Below are 22,782 nucleotides of genomic sequence, written 5' to 3' on the forward strand. Positions count from 1 at the left end.
AAAACAGAAACATTAAAAAATAAAACAAAATAAAATATATCATACTAAGTCATCTCTTAACTTTCTCCCGATATTTTGGTGGATATTTTTGGTGGATAGTACATTCTCCTTTTGCATTCACAACCAGGAAATTCAGAGTCAATCTCAGTTACTCTCTTTAATCTTTATTATATTAGCAGCACTTCAGGGTCAGTCTTCACCACATGGCTCCTAATTAATTTTATTGTTATCTGAATATGTATGTGATGCATTGTTCTTAAATTTGTAAAGTGCTTCTGTGCCTAGGTTGAAAATTGTGCAACTCTCTACCCAAACTTTTCCTTTCCAAATCCTGTCTTCGTTTTTTATTTAATTTGCAAAGTATATTGACCTCAAGCGATCATCTACCTTGGAAAAACATTAACTATTATAAATATGCAGCAGAAACATAGTGCTCATATAAACAAAATTCTCTAGAGATATTATCAAAGATGAGTACAGCATACTGGTTAAACCCATGAGAGCTAGAGCCATTTAAATCCCAGCTCCTTCACTTAATATCTGGATTTGGATTAGCTATTATTTTCCCTGTTTTTCTGATTAAAAATATGAGAAATAAGGAGTTAATATCAGTACTGGTGGTGGAGGGCTGTCGCAGATATTAAAAGCATTTAACACAGCTTCTGGCATATAGCAACTTTTCAATACTCGTTGATCATCCTTAGAGAAGCCCGGAATCACAAAGAAAACTAAGAAAACCTCTAGTGTTATATATCATATAATTGTGTACTCTCCAATGCAGTAACATCTAGCAGCTTAAGCGCTATTTGACTTCTCATTCGTTCACCACTACTTTCACTAATATGGCCTTTTGAATGAAACAGGGTTCATTCCAACATATGTATTTTTTTGAAATAAAAAGGTAAGGCTTGCTGAGAAGTTTTTCACTGACCAAGGCATTCATATAGGTTACTGAATCTTACTAGTAGAAGTAACTCACGAATGGATGGCTGTAAAGAAACTCATACACCCTCATCACTAACTCTTTGCTCTGCCAAGTACTTTACATATAATCACTAAATTCTTCCCAACATATTTATTTAGGTAGAGATCACTGTGCACACTATAAAGTAAGGCTTCTACAGATTTTGTCACACAAATAGAAGGCAGATTTGCAGGCCACTAATCTGAGATTCTATTTTCAACTCAAATAAAAAGTTTATTTTATCTGAACACAGGTTCAGGCATATGGTCAGGGTTAAACACCCTTCACCCCAATGTACCACAGCATTAAAAACATTTATGTTGTCTGAAACTCAATAGGTATAGGCAAATCTGCATTGAAAAACCCACCTCAACAATGCTAGTTTGGGATTCACAGTTAAAATCAGACAAGCTCACATGCCACTCTTTATGTGGTATTGCTATAAAAGAGAATTCTCATCAAGTTCTGAAATTCACAGTAGAATATAAAAGAGCTGTGTCTCTAGCTTCCAAGTAAGATATTTCTAAAATAATTTGGCTGCCATTTGGGCAAATATATATGTGTGTTTTGTCTTGACAGCCTGTCAGCTGGCAGACAGTTCTTGAACATCACATTCATTTCAATTTAATATTGGTAAATTTCTCAATTAGAATTTTATTTTTCACTTTCTGCACAATGAAACCCCCAGTCCTTGCTGGCATTCCTCAGGGTGTGCAGGTGCAAGTGCTGGCATTTCTGCAGTAGCAAAGGAAGAAAAACGAAAGAACTAAGGAGGGGAGGGAAGAGCCAGGCTGAGAGAGAACAGTAGTAATGGGGAGAGAAAGGAGATAGTAGCTGACCTTCATCCTGATATTCACCTTCATGAGAAATGAAGGGAATAATTCACAGTTGACAATAAAATAGTGCAGCTGCTTCTGCTTCCTTTAACCAGAGAGGCTGGAGTCAAGCAGAAACCAGACACCCAATGCGTAAAATCAATACTTGAGCAAAGGTCCAAAGGTAACGTGGGAAACAGATTAATAAAAATGATTTTAAAAACTGCAACAGCCAATTCTGCACAATTACTTACTTTACAGCATACCTTTACCTTGTGTTTCCTCATGCGATTCTCACACAATGAAAGCAAGATGGAAATTATTATCTTTGCATTATAGCTTGGGAAAATAAGCAATAATTTAACCTCCCTGAACTTCAAAGTCAACCAGATAATAAGGGATGGAACTAGGATTCAAAACTCCATCTAACTTCAAAAACCACACTTTCAATCGCAGCAAAAACCACAGGTTTTTGGAAGAGATGTCAAAGGCTATACATCTTTTAAAAAATAACTGTGTATATGTTACTATAGATGATTTCCTTTAGTCTCTACTTAATTATCAAGAAAATGAATACATAGGTGTATATTTATACACTATTATGTAGCTAATATTATGTTATTTCCTTTAGTCTCTACGTAATTATCAAGAAAAATCTTTTAAATAGAGGAAAAAATGTATACATAAGTATACATTTATACACTGTATTATGTAGCTAATATTATGTTTAATATGCTTTTCTTAGCTGAATGATCTTGAAGTCTTCAGAAGTTTTGGGGGTTTTCTTTCCCAATGTATTTATCAAGTACATGACTCATATACACAGTAAAGGAAGCCTCTGACATATTTACAATAAATAGATATAGATTTCGTCATTATGATGCAGGAATCGTAATCATGAATTGCAATCAACAGTTCATCATTATTAGCAATTAAGACAAAGTGTTCTGTATGTATTGTAGGTATCAGGAGTCCTTTAAAACCATCTTACTATAATTTAGATAAAAAATAAAAAGACAAATTAGAGAAATTCTTTGCTCTAAATGAGTTGATCAAAGAAAAAGAGGAGGGGAAAAAAAGAAAAAATAGTTTTTGAGTTCCTGTTTTCATGTCAGATTTTTAATTCTTTTAATGTTTATTTTTGAGAGAGAGAGAGAGAGAGAGAGAGAGAGAGAGAGAGCGCATGCAAACAGGGGAGGGGCAGAGAGAGGAAGACACAGAATCTGAAGTAGGCTTCAGAGTTTGAACTGTCAGCACAGAGCCCAATGGGGGGCTCAAACTCAACAAGTGTGAGATCATGACCTGAGCCAAAGTCAGAAGCTTAACCAACTGAGCCACTCAGTTGCCCCTGCATGTCAGATTCTTAAAGAAGTATAAACATGGAGATGCTTTTGCTCATTTGTGGGTGTCTCCTTGTGGTGATGGTAGAAAGCTAATTGCTTGCTAGAAAGCCATAGAAGTTTCCCTAGAAAACAGGTCATTTCAACCAGGTGTAGAAGAGCAACTGGATTTTGATGATGATGATGATGGAGGAGGAGGAGGAGGAGGAGGAGGAGGAGGAGGAGGAGGAGGAGGAGGAGGAGAAGGAGGAGGAGGAGGAGGAGGAGGAGGAGGAGGAGGAGGAGGAGAACGAGAACGAGAACGAGAACGAGAACGAGAACAAGAACAAGAACAAGAACAAGAACAAGAACAAGAACAAGAACAAGAAGAAAGTAGAATTCCTTGCACAAGAGATGGGTAGAGTGGAGTCCTGGCAAGAGATAACATGGGTAAGATAGGAAGACCTAAAATGCTCATTCACTGTTGCAGTGGGTCTATTTACCAAAGTTATAATGTAGGTTAAGAGCAAAGAAATCAAATGAAGCCAAGCTATTTACCTAACTGTGGCCTTCAATTTATACGTTTACTTGTGTCTTCTAGTTGTCTCATCATTTCACCTGCTTTAATTTACGTGACTTTGCTGCACTGCACGTATCCTTGTAGGTTGTCTTAAATGCAATTTGAAATAAGCTGGGGTACTTATTACATACATAAGAATGACTTTTGTAATCTCAGACTGTGAATTTTGGATCCCGCCTTATCTTGTCAGGTTCGGAAGAGGTCTAACACCTTTCCTCTAATAGTATAAAGTCTAGAAACAGGTGTTTCCTAGACCAAGGCCAGGGGTGGAGGATAGATAAGGATATCCAAAAACAGTAAAAGAAAAGGGAGAAAATCATGTTTTGAAATATATACTGCTCAATAAAATATAATGGATACTTGAATGCCTGCAAACAAGTATGAGCAGGACACTGGTGAATGCAGTGCTCCTACAGAAAGCTCAGTTACAAAGAAGTCTCTAGCAACTGTGATTTCCTAATTCACTCTTGACTTGACCCACCAGCTCAATCCAATATCTGGCTGACTACAGATTTAGACCGTTTTCTCTTTCTCTATGCGTGGCATCTGCATGTGAATATACACAAACAAATAATTAAACATCAAGCAAATATCAATAGGATTAGTCTGGCATGTTGGAACAAATCTTGATAAATCCATCTCAGTAACAATACTCAAACTACAAGTTTGTGAGAGGAATACAAATTCAGCCTATTGAAGTACTATCGTTGTAAGGAGAGATATTTTAATAAAACTGCTTCGTCAGTTCCTATTACTAAGGGACTAAAGCTATTGAGCTGTGGAACTTAGGCCAAAAAAGGGGATTTGGAAATGCAAATCAGAGATAAGACGGTAATAAATGTCTTTCATTCAGCAACACACCAGCCCAGATGCCAGGAACTATTTTAAAGAGGACTCTTAATATTTCTGTGAAATTGGAAGCATACTTACCCAAAATGGACATCTCTGGCACTGTAGCATGATAGGGTCCATTAAGAAACTCCGGCGCATTGTCGTTGATGTCTTGAACTTTAATAATAAATTCAGAAGGAGGTTCCAGAGGCTTGTTTGTCTCCCAGTCCACTGCCTGAGCTGTTAGAGTATATTCAGCCTTTTCCTCACGGTCAAGTCTTTTTATAGCATGGATATCTCCTGTTATATCATTTATTTGAAATATTGTCCCAGCTCCATCACCTGACAGGATATACTTGATTTTTTTGCTTCCAGGATCCAGGTCTGTGTGTAGCTAAAATGCAAAGTGACATGGGTTAGCAATGAGGCAATTTGCAAAGTTATTTTTTAACCACCTTCTGTTTGAGTATCAAGTTGGTTCTTTCGACATTCATTCTAACATCATCAATTTATTCTAACAGTAGTTGTACAAAGAGTTTAGGCACTGTATGCATATCAATCAAAATGAAATATAGGGGCACCTGGGTGGCTCTGTCGGTTAAGCGTCTGACTTCGGCCCAGGACATGATCTCACAGCTTGTGAGTTTGAGCCGCACATCGGGCTCTGTGCTGACAGCTTGGACCCTGGAGACTATTTCAGATTTTGTGTCCCCTCTCTCTGCCCTTTCCCCACTTGTGTTCTAACTCTCTCTCTCAAAAATAAATAAAACATTAAATACAAAATTAAAAAATATTATAAAACAAAATGAAATACAATAAAATGTATACAAATCAGTTCGAACAGTTTTTTTTAATGTTTATTTATTTTTGAGAGAAAGAGAGACAGAGCATGAGTGGATAAGGTACAGAGGGAGGAAGACACAGAACCTGAAATAGACTCTAGGCTCTGAGCTGTCAGCACAGAGCCCCACGTGGGGCCAGAACTCAGTAATGGCGAGATCATGACCTTAGCCAAAGTCAGACACTCAACCATACATTTAGAATGATAAAAATATCAAGAGCAAAACACAAAAATCATATATTCTTTTCCATTTATTAATACATTTATTTAAAGTTGTTCTTAGCTACCTTTAATGGGTCATTTAATGGATCATAGTGTCAACAACTATGGGATTTGCTTATATGATAATTCTCTTAACTTTTCCAGAAGTCAATAAGTTAGACTATTTCACATGAAACATGAGAAAAGTGAGGTGTGACAAGGCCCATCATAACCTCTCCAATGTTTCTATTTGATGGGATCAAGTGCAGTAGACCCATAATTCAACTCAGGTCTACCTGTTAGAAAAACAAAAATAATCCAACCTGAAGTATAGCAAGATCTTATATTTTCTATGACCTTCTCTTCTTTGATTTGTACAATTTTTCTGGTCCTGGAAAATTATTCCCATTTGATAAAGAACAGCGGGGCCAGAAAAGGGTCCCCTTTGCAAAATCAGAACTTGGCAGGAGAAATACAAATTCATCTCAGGTCAGGGTGTCATCACTAGCTAGACCCCCAAGGCCTGACCTTTACTACTCTTACCTGCTTGTACCCACTGACCTTTGTTCCACACCTTTCTGTAAGCTCTTCTTTCCAGCTTATCTCTTTATTCAAGCAAAAGACCCTATAGGTACAATATCCCATGACGGAAACCAAAATTATCCTTCAAGCAATAACGAACTGCTTAGAGGACGAGTTCCATGGACCCAGACCACCCAGACCAGTTTGAACTAAACTTCTGACTCACACCTGCGCAGATGGACCACAGAGTGACTGACAGTTACCTTTACCTTATTACAATACTAAAATCTCCACCATGGGAGGAGCACAAGCCTCATTTACATAACATACAAATATAATATGAATATGCATGTTTCCTTAAGGTACATGTGGGACCTTAATGCCCACCTCTACATCCAATGACAAGGCTCCCCTTTCTAAATATTCATCCTAATCCTAAAAAAAAAAAAAAAAAAGAAAACAAAGTTACCCTTGCTCAAAAGTCACAGCTTTTGAAATTACTCCCCATGGTCTCCTTATTTGTTGCAAAAAAGTTTACTTTGTGTGACAACACCACCTGGTATAGTTTCTATCTGTGACTCACCAAGGACTGAACTCATGTTAGTTTGGTTACAAGGGCAAAAATTTACTGAATACCTACCCTACCTGAAACATTCTGGTAAGTACTAGGGAAAACAGAACCCCTCTTTTAAAATTTTCAGCTTACTCTCAAGAGTGAGACAGGAGTGTTCTGACACATGGTACATCTTCTTTATACTATGTTGACTCCTGTTAAAAAAAACTAAAAACAAAACTGTATATATTTTAGTTTGCATTTTTAAAGGAAAACTCACTGAATTATGGCTGAAAATAGTGCTTAAATGTACATATCTTCAGTATGTATATATGTATGTATGTATGTATGTATGTATGTATGTATGTATGTATGTGTGTCTGTGCGTGTATCTATCTATTTTCCAGGTATTTCACTGTAAGATTTCAAATTTCAAATACTTGTTCCTTAAAAAAAAATGCTGCTGCATGGAAAGAAACTCCTAGACTCAAAGATACTGTGTTCTCTTGGGATCACTTTTATTCAGAACAGGCTCTATCGCTTTCTTTGCCAATTTAAATTGTATTTAGCGCTTCAATAAATGAAAAGAAAAGAATATAAAAAAAAAGACATAAAATAGCAACAAAGAATCCAAATGCATCTAGATCTCCTACTTTACTTTTGCATATTTTAAAAAGTTAAAGCATAAGATTACATCAAATATTTATTGAATCTCAAAATGTATCCCTTTCATTTATTGTATTAAATTTATTAACAAGAGCAAATATTGAAATGCCACTTTATCTTAATGAGTATGGGATTATAATTCATTAATGTGATATTAATCCTAATTTATGATCATTTTAATTTATGTGCATTTTAACATTTTCATTAGCATTTTTATTAAAAAAAGAAAATTTGAATAATATATCCTTCTTGGAGGTTTCCATCCACATACAAGGCATTCCTGAGACACAGAGGTATTGGTATGCGTCACTCTTGGACACAGCATTTTTGCTAAAAAAACTCAAGCCATCCAAATGGTGTTATTCTCATTTATGCTGGAAATTATTTCTGCCATACTTTTCTTTACATTTACCCATAGCCTCTGATAAGTAAATTGCATTATAATCCTAACTTGGGTTTTGATGGCCCCTTCTATTAAAAGTAACGGAAGCAGAAGGGGAAAGCATAGGTTTTTGAAGTCATAAAACACAAAGCTAATATTTAGGTCTCTAACCATATGAACTGGAGAGGTGAACGCATTTATTTGAGCTTCAGATACCTTGCCTAGAACACAGGGATAAACCATCTACTCTGCAGATGTGATTTTGGAATCTGAGATCATCTGAGAAATAGAGGAAAAGGGGAGTGGACATAGTAAGGATACAGTAACTAAAACTGTTTTTATATCAGTATCATACTCAACCATTTGCAACTATCTGAAACACTGCAACATAAGTGAAAGCAACTTCCCAAAACTAGATCCTGGAAAAAATGGAAAAAAAAAAAAAAAAAAAAAAAACACAACAAAACAAAACACCAAACAAAAACCCTAAGTAAACATTGTATGCTCCGTCTTTCTTCCAGAAATTCATTTTTAGCAAATCTCAGTAAAATCCAGATCACCTGGCTAACGGTACTCTTGAAACACAGAGAATTGTGTTTCTATATATATTTGGCTCATCCTACTGTCTGTGTCACACATACAAACACACACTCACATGGTTATTCAAGTAACCCACTTGGCATTACAAACAAAAGATCTGTGGATATGTAAGACTGGCAATTTACAGGCAACAAACGCTGTAAGACTCCAGGTGTGGACTTCAAAAGGACGTGGGGTGCAGAAAGACAAGCTGTTCTCTTTGTTGTGCATCACACAAGCCAGCCAACACCTGCTCACTTCAATACAACTTCACTGATCCTGTCACCAAGACCCTCTCTGTGAGATTATGGTGCAAAAGATGTCCCCAAGACACTGAATTTTCACACACCATGCATCACGTGCAAGGGTGAGGACCACCTCTCCCGAGGGCTGCTTCTGTGACACGAAGCAGGCTGGGTAAGGGACACCTGCAAATTCTCCTTGAGAGGTACAACTCTCAAGGCCTGGCTACAATACAGTACACCCATTCATTTATTAAATATGAACAGAGAATGTTTACAAACAACATACACATGGTTGCTGCTCTCCAAGACCCAAAGGCTAGTGAGAGATAAATACACAGAAAATTCAGGGTAAGCAGACTTATTATTATTATTAATTATTATTACATGTGTTGGCTACTTATCATCTGGTATACATTTTTACATGTATAAATGCAATGTTATTCCCACAGCAAACTAGATAATATTTCTCCACTTCACCAATGCAACTAATGCAATTCAGAGAGTTTTCGGGAACTCTTCCACAGAATGCACTATCAGCAAGTGGCAATCTTCAGAGTGTAAGCTTTAGAGTCAATTTCCTGGATTCAAATGCATGCTCTACAGGCTATGATATGGAGGGGTATGGGAGCATACAGAAATTTTACTTAAGTCAGAACGTGAAGTGTGGAGGGACAGAAATGGCCTCTCCAAAGAAGCGATGATTAAAACCTCAGATCTCAAAGAAAGGAGGAAGCACATGCCAGCCACAGGTAATAGTATGGATAATGATACAGAGAAAAAAACAAAGCATACTGTGTTAGAGGAAGTAAAGATGATTTAATATGGCTAGAGCACTGAGTCAAGGAGAGAAAATGTAGCAGAAAGAAAGAAAGAAAGAAAGAAAGAAAGAAAGAAAGAAAGAAAGAAAGAAAGAGAAAGAAAGAAAAAGGCAGGCCAGCCAGGGGTCAGATTATGAAGAGTTTGGAAAACAACAAGTGGAATTTAGATTTGACTATGAAAGTAACAAGAGTCCATCTACACAAGGTTTCAGTAAGGAGCCTGACATTATCATAATTTTGTTTTCATAACATCACAGAGGTTGGTGTGTGCCTACAAGAAAGGTCTTGTGGGCAAAAGAGGGAGAGGAGGTCAGAGAGAAAACAGACACCAATTCGCAAAGCTGCCTCAATTTTGGTGCTCAAGTTCAGCTTGACGCCCATGATCTGTCACATCTACCACCAGACGAATCTTCAATCCCTCTGGTCACTCACTGCAGCCTGGCTGGAGAAGCAGAGTGTCAGGTGTGCAAAGGGTGAACCCAGTTTCTTAGATGAAGTCTTCAATTTCAGGGATCCTAACAGGACTGCTACATATCTGAGCTGAAATGTGAGTATCAGTACAATTGCACCCTCGCCATCTTCCATCTATTTGCATAATACCCCCCAATTAAAATGAGTTTAGACTACAAAAGTCATGGGAAGAAGGATCTGCATTTACATTTCCCCTTGTATTCCCACTGCCTAGTAAGGTGTCTGTCATGGTGTTGGAAGCTCTAAATGTTTTCATGGAATAAAGTGAATGTGAAGGAAAGGAGGGAATTAAGATCTTCCCATTCCATTTTCAAAACAATGATTTAAAGAGGAGAGAAAGGAATTTAGAATAATTAGGTACAGTGATCTAAAGTCTAATCGACTGTAAATCCAAAGCCCTGGAAGTCCCCCAACTGTGTATTCAACTTTAACACCCAATGTAAGAATGGAGACATGGGAATGTTGATGGAAGGATGAGTAGATGGATGGATAAATGGATGGCTAGTGGAAGGGTAATAGACGGAAAATAACAATTATGTGATAATTAGAAATCACTGCTCTCAGAACAAGAGCCCCCGCCCCACCCCAGTCTCCAATGTCACCCACATCTCTTTGTGACTGTCAAAAACAAGTTCAGACTACTTTTCAACCTTCTCACACAGGATCTCTGAGGACACTAAAGTACTCCTAGGACAACAGAGTCTGAGAGGATGAATTCCTCCCTTAATGGCTATTTTAATGCCAAAGAATGATTTAATTACCACTCTGCCACCTTTCCCTCTGGAGTGAGTTTTGAGGGATGACATCCAGTAACCCACAGGTGAAATTACTTCCTCATCACTTCCTTATCAACTGACAACTGAATAGCTCTGGCATCAGAACTTATTTGGAAGTTCCACTCTATCTGCAAAGACATCACCAAAGAGTGTCTCATTCCCTATCCTGCTCTAGAGAAGTATCCAAGTTGCTAGGAAAGAATCATCTTTTGGGACCCAGAGAAATTAACAGAGATCGTTGTGGCATAAAACTGTCACTTACTGATCCGTTTTTCAAGAATCTGCTCCCCTTTGGAGAAGACAGCAAGCTTAGCACTCTTGAATCAAATTGTATCCTAGCACCTTATTCTCAGTATCTAGTACTGTGCCTGTCAGGGAGAAACAATACCATGGTCTGTGAAACTATCAGTGAGTAGACTGATAATCTCATCCTTACAACCATTTACTACCAAAGATGGCAGTAGGGACTTTGACACAATGTACAATTTTGGTCTAAATCTCAAGAATACGGCACTTCAATCTAAATCAAAAACATATTGGGGCACCTAGGTGGCTCAGGTGGTTGAGCGTCTGACTTTGGCTCAGGTCATGATCTCGCGGTCCATGAGTTCGAGCCCCATGTCAGGCTCTGAGCTGACAGCTCAAAGCCTGGAGCCTGCTTCTGATTCTGTGTCTCCCTTTCTCTCTGCCCCTCTCCCACTCATGCTCGCTCGCTCTCTCTCTCTCTCTCTCTCTCTCTCTCTTTCTCTCTCTCAAAAATAAATAAACATTTGGGGCGCCTGGGTGGCTCAGTTGGCTAAGCGTCCAACTGCAGCTCAGGTCATGATCTCTCAGTTTGTGAGTTTGAGCCCCGCGTCAGGCTCTGGGCTGACAGCTCAGAGCCTGGAGCCTGTTTCAGATTCTGTGTCTCCCTCTCTCTGACCCTCCCCTGTTCATGCTCTGTCTCTCTGTCTCAAAAATAAATAAACGTTAAAAAAAAGTTTAAAAAATAAATAAATAAATAAATAAATAAACATTAAAAAAAAAAAAACATTTATAGGCTGCTAGGAGATTGAAAGGTCAGGTGAAGAAAAAGAGCACAAGGGCATAAAGATTCTTTTCATGTTTCTAAACTGCTCTCTACCAATAAGGAGCAGGGATTAAAGCCATGTAAAAGGCATAGCATCATCCCAACATTTTGTAAGACAAAGCTTGGGATATGCAATTGCTCTTGTGATCACACACTCTAAGGAAAAAAAAAAAAAATTCAGTGAAACAACAGTTCTCAAATTAACTCTCCTATAAACCGAGTTACTCTTCAGTTTGTCTTAAGAGGTAAAAAGGCTAAAGAAGAAACACTCCCTGGTTAAAATAACAGAACACAGCATCCCATACTGAAAATGACTCCTGCTTCACTAAAATATAGTTTTCCTAAAGCATCACCACTGGCAAAGGGACAGCATCTTGATATCTCAGACTCGTTCTTTGCATTCTCTGTCAATTACTGGTGTGAGCATTGAACAGCTTGACCTGACCATGGGAACTGGTGTCCAGAGAAATAGAAAGTTAGAAACAAGCCCAAGTGAACTGCTGTTTTTGGCTGCAGGGACCTGAAAATATAGTCAGAAAAAAAATACATTGTCTTCACTACTCTTTTAAAGATAGATGGATGGATGGTGGATGGATGGATAGATAGATGATAGACAGATATAAAGGAAGGAAGGAAGGAAGGAAGGAAGGAAGGAAGGAAGGAAGGAAGGAAGGAAGGAAAGAAGGAAAGAAAGTTCCACAAGGGAAGGACCTCTATGTACAATATTAAACATTATACCCAGCAACAAACATCATACTTGGCATATAGTCAACACTCATTAAAGTCTATTTATTTTTTCATCTGCACAGGACCTATTTTAATGTCCCGTACCTTGTCAATGATTTTACATGGATGAAGGACTCAGGTTCAGCAAATATAATGACTTTTTGACACATACAATTAACAATGACAGAACCAGATATAAACCTAGTAAATTGGATTCCAGAGCATATACATTTTAGCATAATTCTAGAGAGACCCTCAGGAGTACATAAGTAGTTAGTCTAGGGATCTCTCATTTCCCTAGATGAGGAGACAGGATATAAAAGCTTCTCCAGTTTATTCCTGAATGACAATATTTAATAGACACATTTACAAGCCATGAGTATAAAACCATTGAGAACAGGCATATTTTGTGAACTAATTTATCCTATAAAAGTTTGAAATGGAATAGACACAGACATAGGAAGAATGCTCAACTAATAGGAATGTGAAAGGAGAATATTAACAGGAGGCCAGCATACTGTTTGCCAAGAGACTACCCAAGCCAACATTCATGACCTGGGCAAATTTATCACCTTCAGTCTGGACTGTGGCTTTACAGATTTAGAAACATGATGTGTCAGACCCATGAGTCTGAGCCCCTCCCTGGACTTTTGTGCTGACGTTGCAGAGTCTACTTGGGATTCTGTCTCTCCTTCTCTCTTCCCATCCCCTGCTTGTGTGCGTGCTATCTCAAATAAAAAAAGTGACAATAAAAATAAATAAATTAGGCACCCTATTAACAATAGTAACTAATAATAAAATGGAGCAATTATAACAATATACCATAATACAAGTTCTGTGAATGTGGTCTGTCTTAAAATATCTTCTTGTATTGTGCTCACCCTTTTTCTTGTGATGATGCACAATGATAAAATGCCTACATGAAGTGAAATGAATGATGTGTAGGCACTGTGACGTCATGTGTGAAGCTACTATTGACTGATAATAGATTAGAACGAGGATCTTCTGCTTCAGGATTGCAGTTGACTAAGGGTAACAAACCATGGAAAGGGCAACTGGGATAATGGGAAATTACTGTATTTGTACTCCAAACTAGGGTTTTTGATTCTCATCTGTCTAAAAGGAAGGATATTTGTGAATCTATTCAGTCACCACTCTTCTCACCCACTCTTTCATGCACCCATATGCTGTTGAATAAAACCATTTATCTACCTACCTTTCTCCCCTTAATTCTCTTATCCACACATTTGTCCATTCACTCATCCACCCATCAACCCATCCATCCACCCATTGAGTAGTGGTGGATGAAACTTGAAATTGTGATTTCTTCTGTTAAATCTGAGCTTTGGCTGTGACCGTCTGCTTTTTACAAGACTTTGAATGAGATGGTTTGCACAGCCCAAGGGGTAGTATGAGGCAACACAGCTAAGTTATTATTAGGCATCTTGATCACAGAAAAAAAATGATTTACCAATATCACACCCCATTTGATGACCCAGACTACAATCTAGGTTTATGTAGCTCTTTTTAAACTTCAGTTGCAATGTTCTTTCAAGGTCATGGCATTTTGATTATCCCAGTCTCTTTTTAAATACAGAATTTCAGAGAGGAGATAACTGTCATTTAGTTATCCACTGTGTTCTTTCCCACTGTGCTCTTGTCAGTTATTTGGATAACAAGATACATCCTGTTTAGCAAGTAATTGTGATTAGCACATCAGAAATCTAACTCATATTTTCAACTCCTCTTAGTTCTCTGGTTAATCAAATTCTTTTGAAACATAAAGAACACTGACAAAACATTCTCTTAAATTTTTTCCTTTTTCCACAGTTTGACTGAATGTTCCAGTGTAAATTGTGTGAGATTAATCTGATGACACTACTAAACATGAATTTTTATTATAATAAAATTTTAAAGATCTATATAACTCAGTGAAACAGTGTTTTCCAAATGAGTGATGCTAAAAAAACTATAAAATGGCAAAGATCTATTCCAAACAAAAGGGAAACCAACAGACTTAATGTAGAAGAATACAAAAACTTATTGATATGGTTTCCGATTCACATTGAAACTAGCTTTTCAGGCACTTCCACTTGTGGAGATTTGGGTGTGATACCAAAGAAAAATATCCACAATTATCTAGAAAGATTATAAAAATATCCATGCCTTCCCAACTACAGATTTGAGGCTGGATTTTCTTCTTATATTTTAATGAAAACAACATACTATGACAGACTGGATGCAGAAGTAGATAGAAGAATCTAGCCATCTTCTATTAACTCAGAAATTAAAGAGTTTTTTTTTTTTTAATGTAAAACAATAACATTCTTCTCATTTTTTGCTTTGGAAAGTAGTTTTCATTCAACTTTTATGAGTTTATCATTTATAAATGATTTATGTCATAAGTTTATCATTTTTACCTTTAAATGACTTAAATCTTTAAACTTTCTCAGTGTGAATTTCTAAAATGGAAAACATGTAAGTATAATACAGTTCACATAAATCAAGGCTTTATGGAGTCCTTAATAAGTTTTTTTAAGTTATAAAGATGTCCTGTGACCAAAAGAAATTTGAGAACCACTTATTCAAATTTATAACAATTATACCTTAATAAAGTTTATTTTGAAAAAAAAACTAATATAATTTAAATTTTCATTAAACATAGGCTAAATGTAATGTAAACAAAGGTTGCTGAAATTTAAAAAAACAGAAAAATTGTAGGCTTATTCCAAACCTAGGTTTGGAAGTTTCAATGTATGACCACAAGAAAGTTGAACTTATCTTGCTTCAATCTGAGGCAAGTTTTACAAATGGGAAAATTAACACTTTGAAACTTTGTTAATGTTAAATGTTAAATGACATACTATAAATCAAGTTCCCGCCCAAGTTCCCTCCTTCTTTGAAGCTAACTTAACACTATTTGCACATTAAAGCAATTCTTCTTAGACACTGGGCACTCATCTGAAATCTCAGGTGAATATTATCTCAGGTTATTCCAAAGCCCTGGTAAACCATCTAGATGGCTAGAAGGAAAAAGTACAAACACATTTTCATCTATATACTGGAGCAGTGTAAACATTAATAAGTATCAGAATCCTAAATAAAAACACAGACTTCTGGACCCTATGTAGAAATTTGGGGTTGGGCACCCAAACAATTGCATTTCTAAAAAGCTTCTAAGTGATACTAATATTATTGGTCCAGGAAACCTTTGAAAACCACTAAGAAATCAAAAAGGAATTTACTTCTGTGATTTTTTTTAATCTTGAAAAATTGTAAGTGAAATTATTTTATCTGGTAACAAATGCTAATTTTAATAAATGGTTCCAGTTGTTTCTGCCAGAAATAGTCAATGTTAGGTTCCAAAACATTTTTCACAAAGATTCTGACATTCATGTCCTGAATACTAAAACTCTTAATTTATGTAGTAATAGAGATTCATATTTGTCCCTGTAGTCTATTGTAAAATATAGTCAACAAATATTAATACTGTTTCTACTATGTGCCCAGAAAACAGATTCTCATCCCATCCTCTTGCTATGGCACATAGCAGATTCATACTGTTCTATAAGAGTTAAATATCAGGTCAAATTTACCTGCTTAACCAAATCCACAAGTACCTGGGATGTTTAATAGCAGAATCCTTTTCACACTCCTAACATCTACCCTAACTACTGAAAGTTGCTGAAAATATTCACCTTCCCAGGCATCATCAGTGTGTACTCATGTGAAGGTCAAAGAGCATCATACTCAAAAATTGCACTCATAAATATACAGGATCTTGGTGATTGATAGAGTGATATAATCAAGATAAATGGATATTAGTTTCTATTAAAAAAAAAAAAAAAAAAGCCATGGGGCGCCTGGGTGGCTCAGTCGGTTAAGCGGCCAACTTCGGCTCAGGTCATGATCTCGCGGTCCGTGAGTTCGAGCCCCGTGTTGGGCTCTGTGCTGACAGCTCAGAGCCTGGAGCCTGTTTCAGATTCTGTATCTCCCTCTCTCTGACCGTCCCCCATTCATGCTTTGTCTCTGTCTCAAAAATAAATAAACGTTAAAAAAAAATTAAAAAAAAACAAGCCATAAACACTTAAAAATCTTATCTAGCCATGCAGTCTTCTTCAGTTGTTGCAACTCTAAATACAATTCAACCCTTCTATTTTTAACATCTCTGTCTGTTGTAGCAAAGAAACAATCTAAAATAAAGAGTGGTTGGCTGTCTTGAGGATTGTTTGTAAGATACCCTTAATATACAATTTCCATAGAGTTGCTAATTGTTCCTTACTTTAAAATTCACTCTTCTGAGAATGAGATGCATTTGGTAATGTAAATATCAACCAGGCACAGGATACTGCTCTCACTGCATTAGCATCCATATTATTATTCAGTCATAATTAATATACTTTGAAAATAAAGTGTTGACAGCACTCTTATTCAAATATATAGCATATGTTTATAGTCTCACACATTGAGGTACACACATAATTACAACGTATGTGTGAGAGAAATCGCAAAGGCAGTCCAAGAAGCTGAGCTTACACTAATTGAAAACTGCCACTGTCCAATTAACGCAGGTGAGACCATGGGGTAGCAACAGTGCAAATGCCTATCAGACATGGCCAGCCTGATTAAATAACAAGATAACACAATAAAAAAAGCAAAGAAGTTTTTGTTGTTCTTGTTGTTTTAATAGAACCTCAGGAAGCTAAGCAAAGTCGGGAGACTCACAGTTTTTCCTTATCCCAGTAAAAACTAAATGTCAATGGAAAAATTGATTAGTAGAGATAATACTGAATATCCCCAAATCAAAAGGCTCCCCTTTCACCAATCCAAGCCACCATCTGGAGAATGAATAATTATTTCTACTTGTCAGACATAGGCTTTTCATGATTTTAGAGAAATAAAATAGTGATAGTACATTACCTTTGTTTCATTTTTATTTTTTTTCCTTTGGCCTCATTAGGAAATCATTAATGCATCTTGCCTAATTATAGAGGAATTATCCCACATATATTTCAAAGCATCAAGAAACATAAATTTTAAAAGGGTTTTCTTCTACCAAAGTACAATATACAGTTCTTTAGTGTAAATGTATGTCATGAAATGAAAATTAAGACTCGCAGTAAATAACTGTTTACCGGCTAAACGACTTGTTTGGTTTCTGAAGTTAATTCTTAATGGGGTGGGGGGATGTGTGCTGTCGCAAAGCAACACAAACTCTCTACCATTATTATTTCAAAGATAACTGTTATCAGGATCAGGTCAGGTCATGGCAGGATAAGTTGAATACATAGAACCTACCATGTACCATTCTAATTGATTAATGTGTGTGTGTTTCAGCCTTACTCTCCATGGTAGTTTTTATTATTCACATTTCATAGATGAGAAATCTGACACACAGAGTAGTTAAATCACTGACTCCAAGACAAAGTTAATAAATAAGAATCATGCAGTTTTGGTCTCAAATTACAAAGCTACATGTGCTTGTGTGTGTGTGTGTACACGTCTTTGCAACCATTTTTTTTTCTCCACTTGAAATAAATATTCTATTTGTTTTCTCCAGGATTCTGTTGACACTTCTTTGGAAATAGAAAAATAATCTATTCCCTAAATATGAAAAGAAGGGAATAGATTGAACACTTATTGAAAACTGATCATTTACTAGATTACTTAAGTCAGAAGACAACAAACAGGAAAACAGCTATTTGAACCCAAGTATGCCTGACAGCAGCCCATTAATTTCCAGTGCTTCACATCACTTTCCAAAGTCTTCATACTTATTTATAGACAGTGTTGCTTCCTGTCTCTGTAACACCTTCCAAATTAACACCCTGGTCTGTGTCCTTGTTAGCTATTTCTTCTAAAGGGTCAACTCTTGAATTCACCAAACAGATGAAAACCATTAGGTGGTAGAAGGACTTTTTATGTCCTTAGGTTTCTGTGACACCTGACAGATGGAGCATATGCCCACAAATGACCCAGCATTTAAACAATTGTTGGCTAAGCAATAGGAATCATCAGGATGCGGTGTACTCACTCACAAGGAAGAACTGGTAAAGGAGTCATAATTTTGATTTAATAGATTCCACTATTTCTTTTGTGAGCTCACATAAGTCTCATTAATAGTGATAGCAACTATACATAGACACATACTGAAAATTGGCATCCAGGCTGTGTTGAGTTAATGGTGAGACTGGAGAGGAAAATGGCTACACAAGGTCTCATTTGTTATACACTTTTTATTTCAAGTGGCTAATCACTGCCATTGAACTCCGCCATTAATACCTTTTATGACAATTTCAAGGATAAAGAGAAAAAAAAAAAACCAAGAGATGCATTAGAAGGCATTGCATGAGCTATATCACCTGTGGTCTGAGTGCCTCACCATTTAGCCTTGCCATGTAATTCAACAACCTGGTATAGCAGAAAGAAGATGGATTTTGGAGTCACTCAGTCCTGAATCCCAACAGTGGCTTTGTGATTCAAACATCACGTGACTTTCAACAAATCGTTTTACTTATCTTCAATTTCTACATCACAGTACGAACAAGAACGTCTTACAGAGTCAATGTGACATTTATATTAAAACGAAGTATACCTGTTAACTGACAATATTATGTGTGTAAGGTACAGAACAGGTGGGGGTCTGGATTCACCAAACATTCTTTTATTTCTACTTGTACATATCTTTCATTAAACACACACACACACGTGCGTTCATACACACACACACACACACACACACACACACCCCAATGCTAAATCATAGACATTATATACAAGTAAATATATGACACAACTCTGTGCCCAGGGCAGGGTCTATGGTGATACCTCAGGAGATGCTTCAGAAAATGGAGCATGAGGAGCCGTGTGGACCTACCTGGCCCGAAGCATAATGATGAAGCCTTATATTTAATCAACTTTAAATGTTTGGGTTTTTTTGTTTGTTTGTTTGCTTTTGTTGCTTTTATATAAGACATTAGTTGACAAGAAGGTGAGGCAATTCAAAAAAAATACCTAGTAAAACCTGGGATTGAGAGTAACTTGTTCTGTGTGTGTTCCACAAGACAAGCAAACATTTCTAATAAATTTTAACTTGATAAACGAGTGATGTGTTGTGATACAAGTAGTACATGATGCCAAATGTCACATGATCCCAACTAAGTCGGGGAAGTTCATTTTGATACACAAGTGCTTTGATTTACAAGTATGTTTCCAGAATGAACTATGCTTGCAAACCAAGATTTTACTGTATTTGAAACCATTGCTCTGAATACTCTAATCATATGATTCAACTATACAGGAACACCTGAGAGGTTCCAAGGGCAGTATCATCATAATGACCAGTCCTTCCCTTCAACAGGTTAGTAAAGTTAGTTCCAATGAATTGTACTTTACATGCGATAGTTGCACTTCTGTGACCTACATTAAGGAATGTTAGAAATTAAAAGTCTTATGAAATACCTCACTGTGATATTACACAGCTCACATTGGGGATTTTGCTCATTCCATTGCCTAGTGTCCTTCGGGGGAAAATGGTGAAGGATAAATAAATATTCCCAACACCAAGCCAGTGACCAAATTTCTTGAGGTGAATTGGTTTATCTTATGGATACTCTAATTTGTACTGGTAATCAACTTTTATACTTCACAATGGATACTAGCAAGCTGAGAGCCAACCTGTTGGCCCCACCACTAACAAATACATAGGAATTCTATTGTGCAATTTTGTGGATTAGCTAAACTATTTCGCTCCCATTTGTTTTCCGTTTTTGTAACTTGTCAATTATCACTAGGTTATGAAGGCCTGTCCTTGCTTTTATGTTATTTTTTGGTTTTATTTCTTTAGATTTGTATTTTCATCTATGGTAAGCTTTGATATGCTTAGGTGAATACAGTAAACTTGCTTTTGAGATATCCAAATGCCTACCTACCCTATGCACAGGCTATTGCAGAGTAGAAATGTTCTATTTATAATTCTCTCTCTTTCATCAAGGAACCTCGTCAGTTCAAAAACTTGTTGAGCTTTTGAAAGCTTGTTCTTACTGTGACTCTTGACTGCCCCGGGTAACTGCATCTGTTGTGTGCCCACACAGCTCTCCTCCTCCATTCCTTCCTGTTATCTCTTGTCCACTTCTAATAAAGACCAACTTTAAGACCAACTTTAAGACCAATAAAGACCAATATTAATGAACCTAATAACAGTTCATAGGAAATGTTTATCATCCTATCAAATGAGCAAATGAAAATAACATTATATTTTAGAAACTCTATGAAAGTCAGTGATCTGAGAACTTTTCCAAAGATGTTCAAGGTACAGGTGCTGTTGTAGAAGCCACTTCATTAAAATAGCTTTTCTTTGTCTATATTATAAGAGGCAGACATATCTGGGGCTTAGATAGGAACTTGTGTTTTAGGAAAGGGACAACTGTCAAGAAGCAGAACAGTGTCTGGAGCTATATACATTAGATATTTCTTTAACAGAGCTTACAGTTTGGCTTTTTCAATTTGCTTTGCCTATTTGTCTTTAGATTTTCACCTGTTCTGATTTACTGTACTGTGTACCATGTACCATGTATAAACCATACAAGCATCTTGAGCCTTAGTTTCCAAATGGGTATAGTGGGGCTAAGGTTACATATCTGGCTGACTTGGTATCAAGCCGGCCACCCTGACTCCAGAACTCCTGCTCTTAACCAAGTGACTACAACAAAAACTTCCTGAGCTAGGTATTTTCATTCCCAGCTATCTCACCAGCTGGTTGTTCCCCATATAGATTGAAGATTCTTGGGAAGAAACCTATTATATTGCGCTTGCCAGGAAAGATTTCTAATAAGTGCACCACTGTAAAGATGTAAACAAAAGCATGCCTTATTTAATAAGAAGGAAATCAATTAATTAATCAATAGATTAATACATACAAAACTTATGTCAATTACATGCCTCAGAGAAAAACTAAAATGCAATCAAACATAATTATAGGTCAGCTTAATATCTGTAGAGCCTTTTGCTCAATGACTCTGTTGCATAACAAATACATGCCTATCACTATAGCCCTATATACTATGGGGACAGTTTTTAAACAGAAGTGCAGTCATGAATCATTTTATATCACAGGTTAGAAATAAGTGCTTAAAAACAAGTGCTTACTGAAATCTGCATTATGCTGAACCAAGAAGAAAGATAAATGTTTAAAGTAACAACAACAAAAAAATGTGAACAGTAAAACTAAACATCAGTGATGTGGATTAAGTAGCTAAAATGAGAGAAGACACACACACATGTATCTATATTCTTTTTTAATGAGAAGTTCCATTTTCTTGCACACAAATGCATATAACCTTTAGAAACAGGTTAACCAACTACTGCGGGGACACATTCCAACTTGAGAATAGGGTTAAAATGCTTTGTAATTAGCACAGGTCGCTGACCTTTGCTTATACTACAATTAGATTGCCTATTCCTCAATGCACTTTTGAAAAATGTTTAAAACTAGCTTATTTCTTTAATGCCAAAAGGAATGTAAGTTTACAATCCTGCATTGACCTTTGGAGTTCTGGATTCATCACTCACAAACCTTAGGAGACACTTGCTTTGGGCTTAGAACTGTGTGGACCTTTTTATTCCATAAAAATAAACCATAAACTCTTTCTCAGTCCTGGTAGAAATAATGTCCATATTTAAAATAACAACTGAAGCAAGAGTTTGTACTGTATCATTCCTTTCTCCGTGGACCATTAAGGATTTTCTAGCTACAATTTTGTCTAGTTAAGAAAAGTGGTCTCTGGGTATTTGACCGCAACAAAACAAAACAAAGGGCCTTAAATGTCAACCTCAATGAAATTCCTGATGTTATTCTCCATTACTTGGCTTGAAGAGTCCAAGAGACAAAAATGCAGCTTTCAAAAGAGCCTGACTTGCTACCTGCTGGGTCTGACTAGCTAATAAATGCACATCTAACCACACCCTTGAATTTAAAAGTTGCTGGGACTCACATCAAAGATAGTACTTACTGCAGCATTTTCTCTGCATTGAACTATATATATATATATATATATATATATATATATATGTATATATATATATGTGTGTGTGTGTGTGTGTATACACACACACACACACACACACACACACACAATCTCACTTAAAATGAATATAAAAGTTGAAATAATGAGTATGTCTGACGTTCATTAAGAATCCCTCGGTTTGCGGGTGTGGTGGTGGAGGCAAATATAAACTGTATTAGACTCTCATCACACCACTGTGACAGTTTTTCTGGTTACTAGGAACACTTACTTTCCACTGTCAGCAACTGTGAACCACGATGTCATGTGGGTCCAACAGAAAGTCCACGAGGGGTTTTACGAACTATAATAAGTAAATGTTAAACGAACAAACAAAAGTAGCACATAAATGAAACTTGCAAT

General features: G+C 36.6%; 1 protein-coding gene across 6 annotated transcripts in view; it reads right to left on the reverse strand.

The window, feature by feature from the left end:
- CDH8 (cadherin 8) overlaps positions 1–22,782 on the reverse strand; it is a 361,920-nt gene that overhangs the window by 244,267 nt on the left and 94,871 nt on the right. For all 6 annotated transcript variants that reach the window (XM_053906508.1, XM_019455740.2, XM_019455739.2 and 3 more), the window contains one exon: positions 4,609–4,903. In XM_053906508.1, coding sequence (XP_053762483.1) covers positions 4,609–4,903 — 295 coding nt within the window. The remainder of the gene's footprint in view (positions 1–4,608; positions 4,904–22,782) is intronic.

The sequence above is a fragment of the Panthera pardus genome, unplaced genomic scaffold (genome assembly GCF_024362965.1).
Source record: "Panthera pardus isolate Hobbes unplaced genomic scaffold, ASM2436296v1 HiC_scaffold_19, whole genome shotgun sequence".
Lineage (NCBI taxonomy): Eukaryota > Metazoa > Chordata > Mammalia > Carnivora > Felidae > Panthera > Panthera pardus.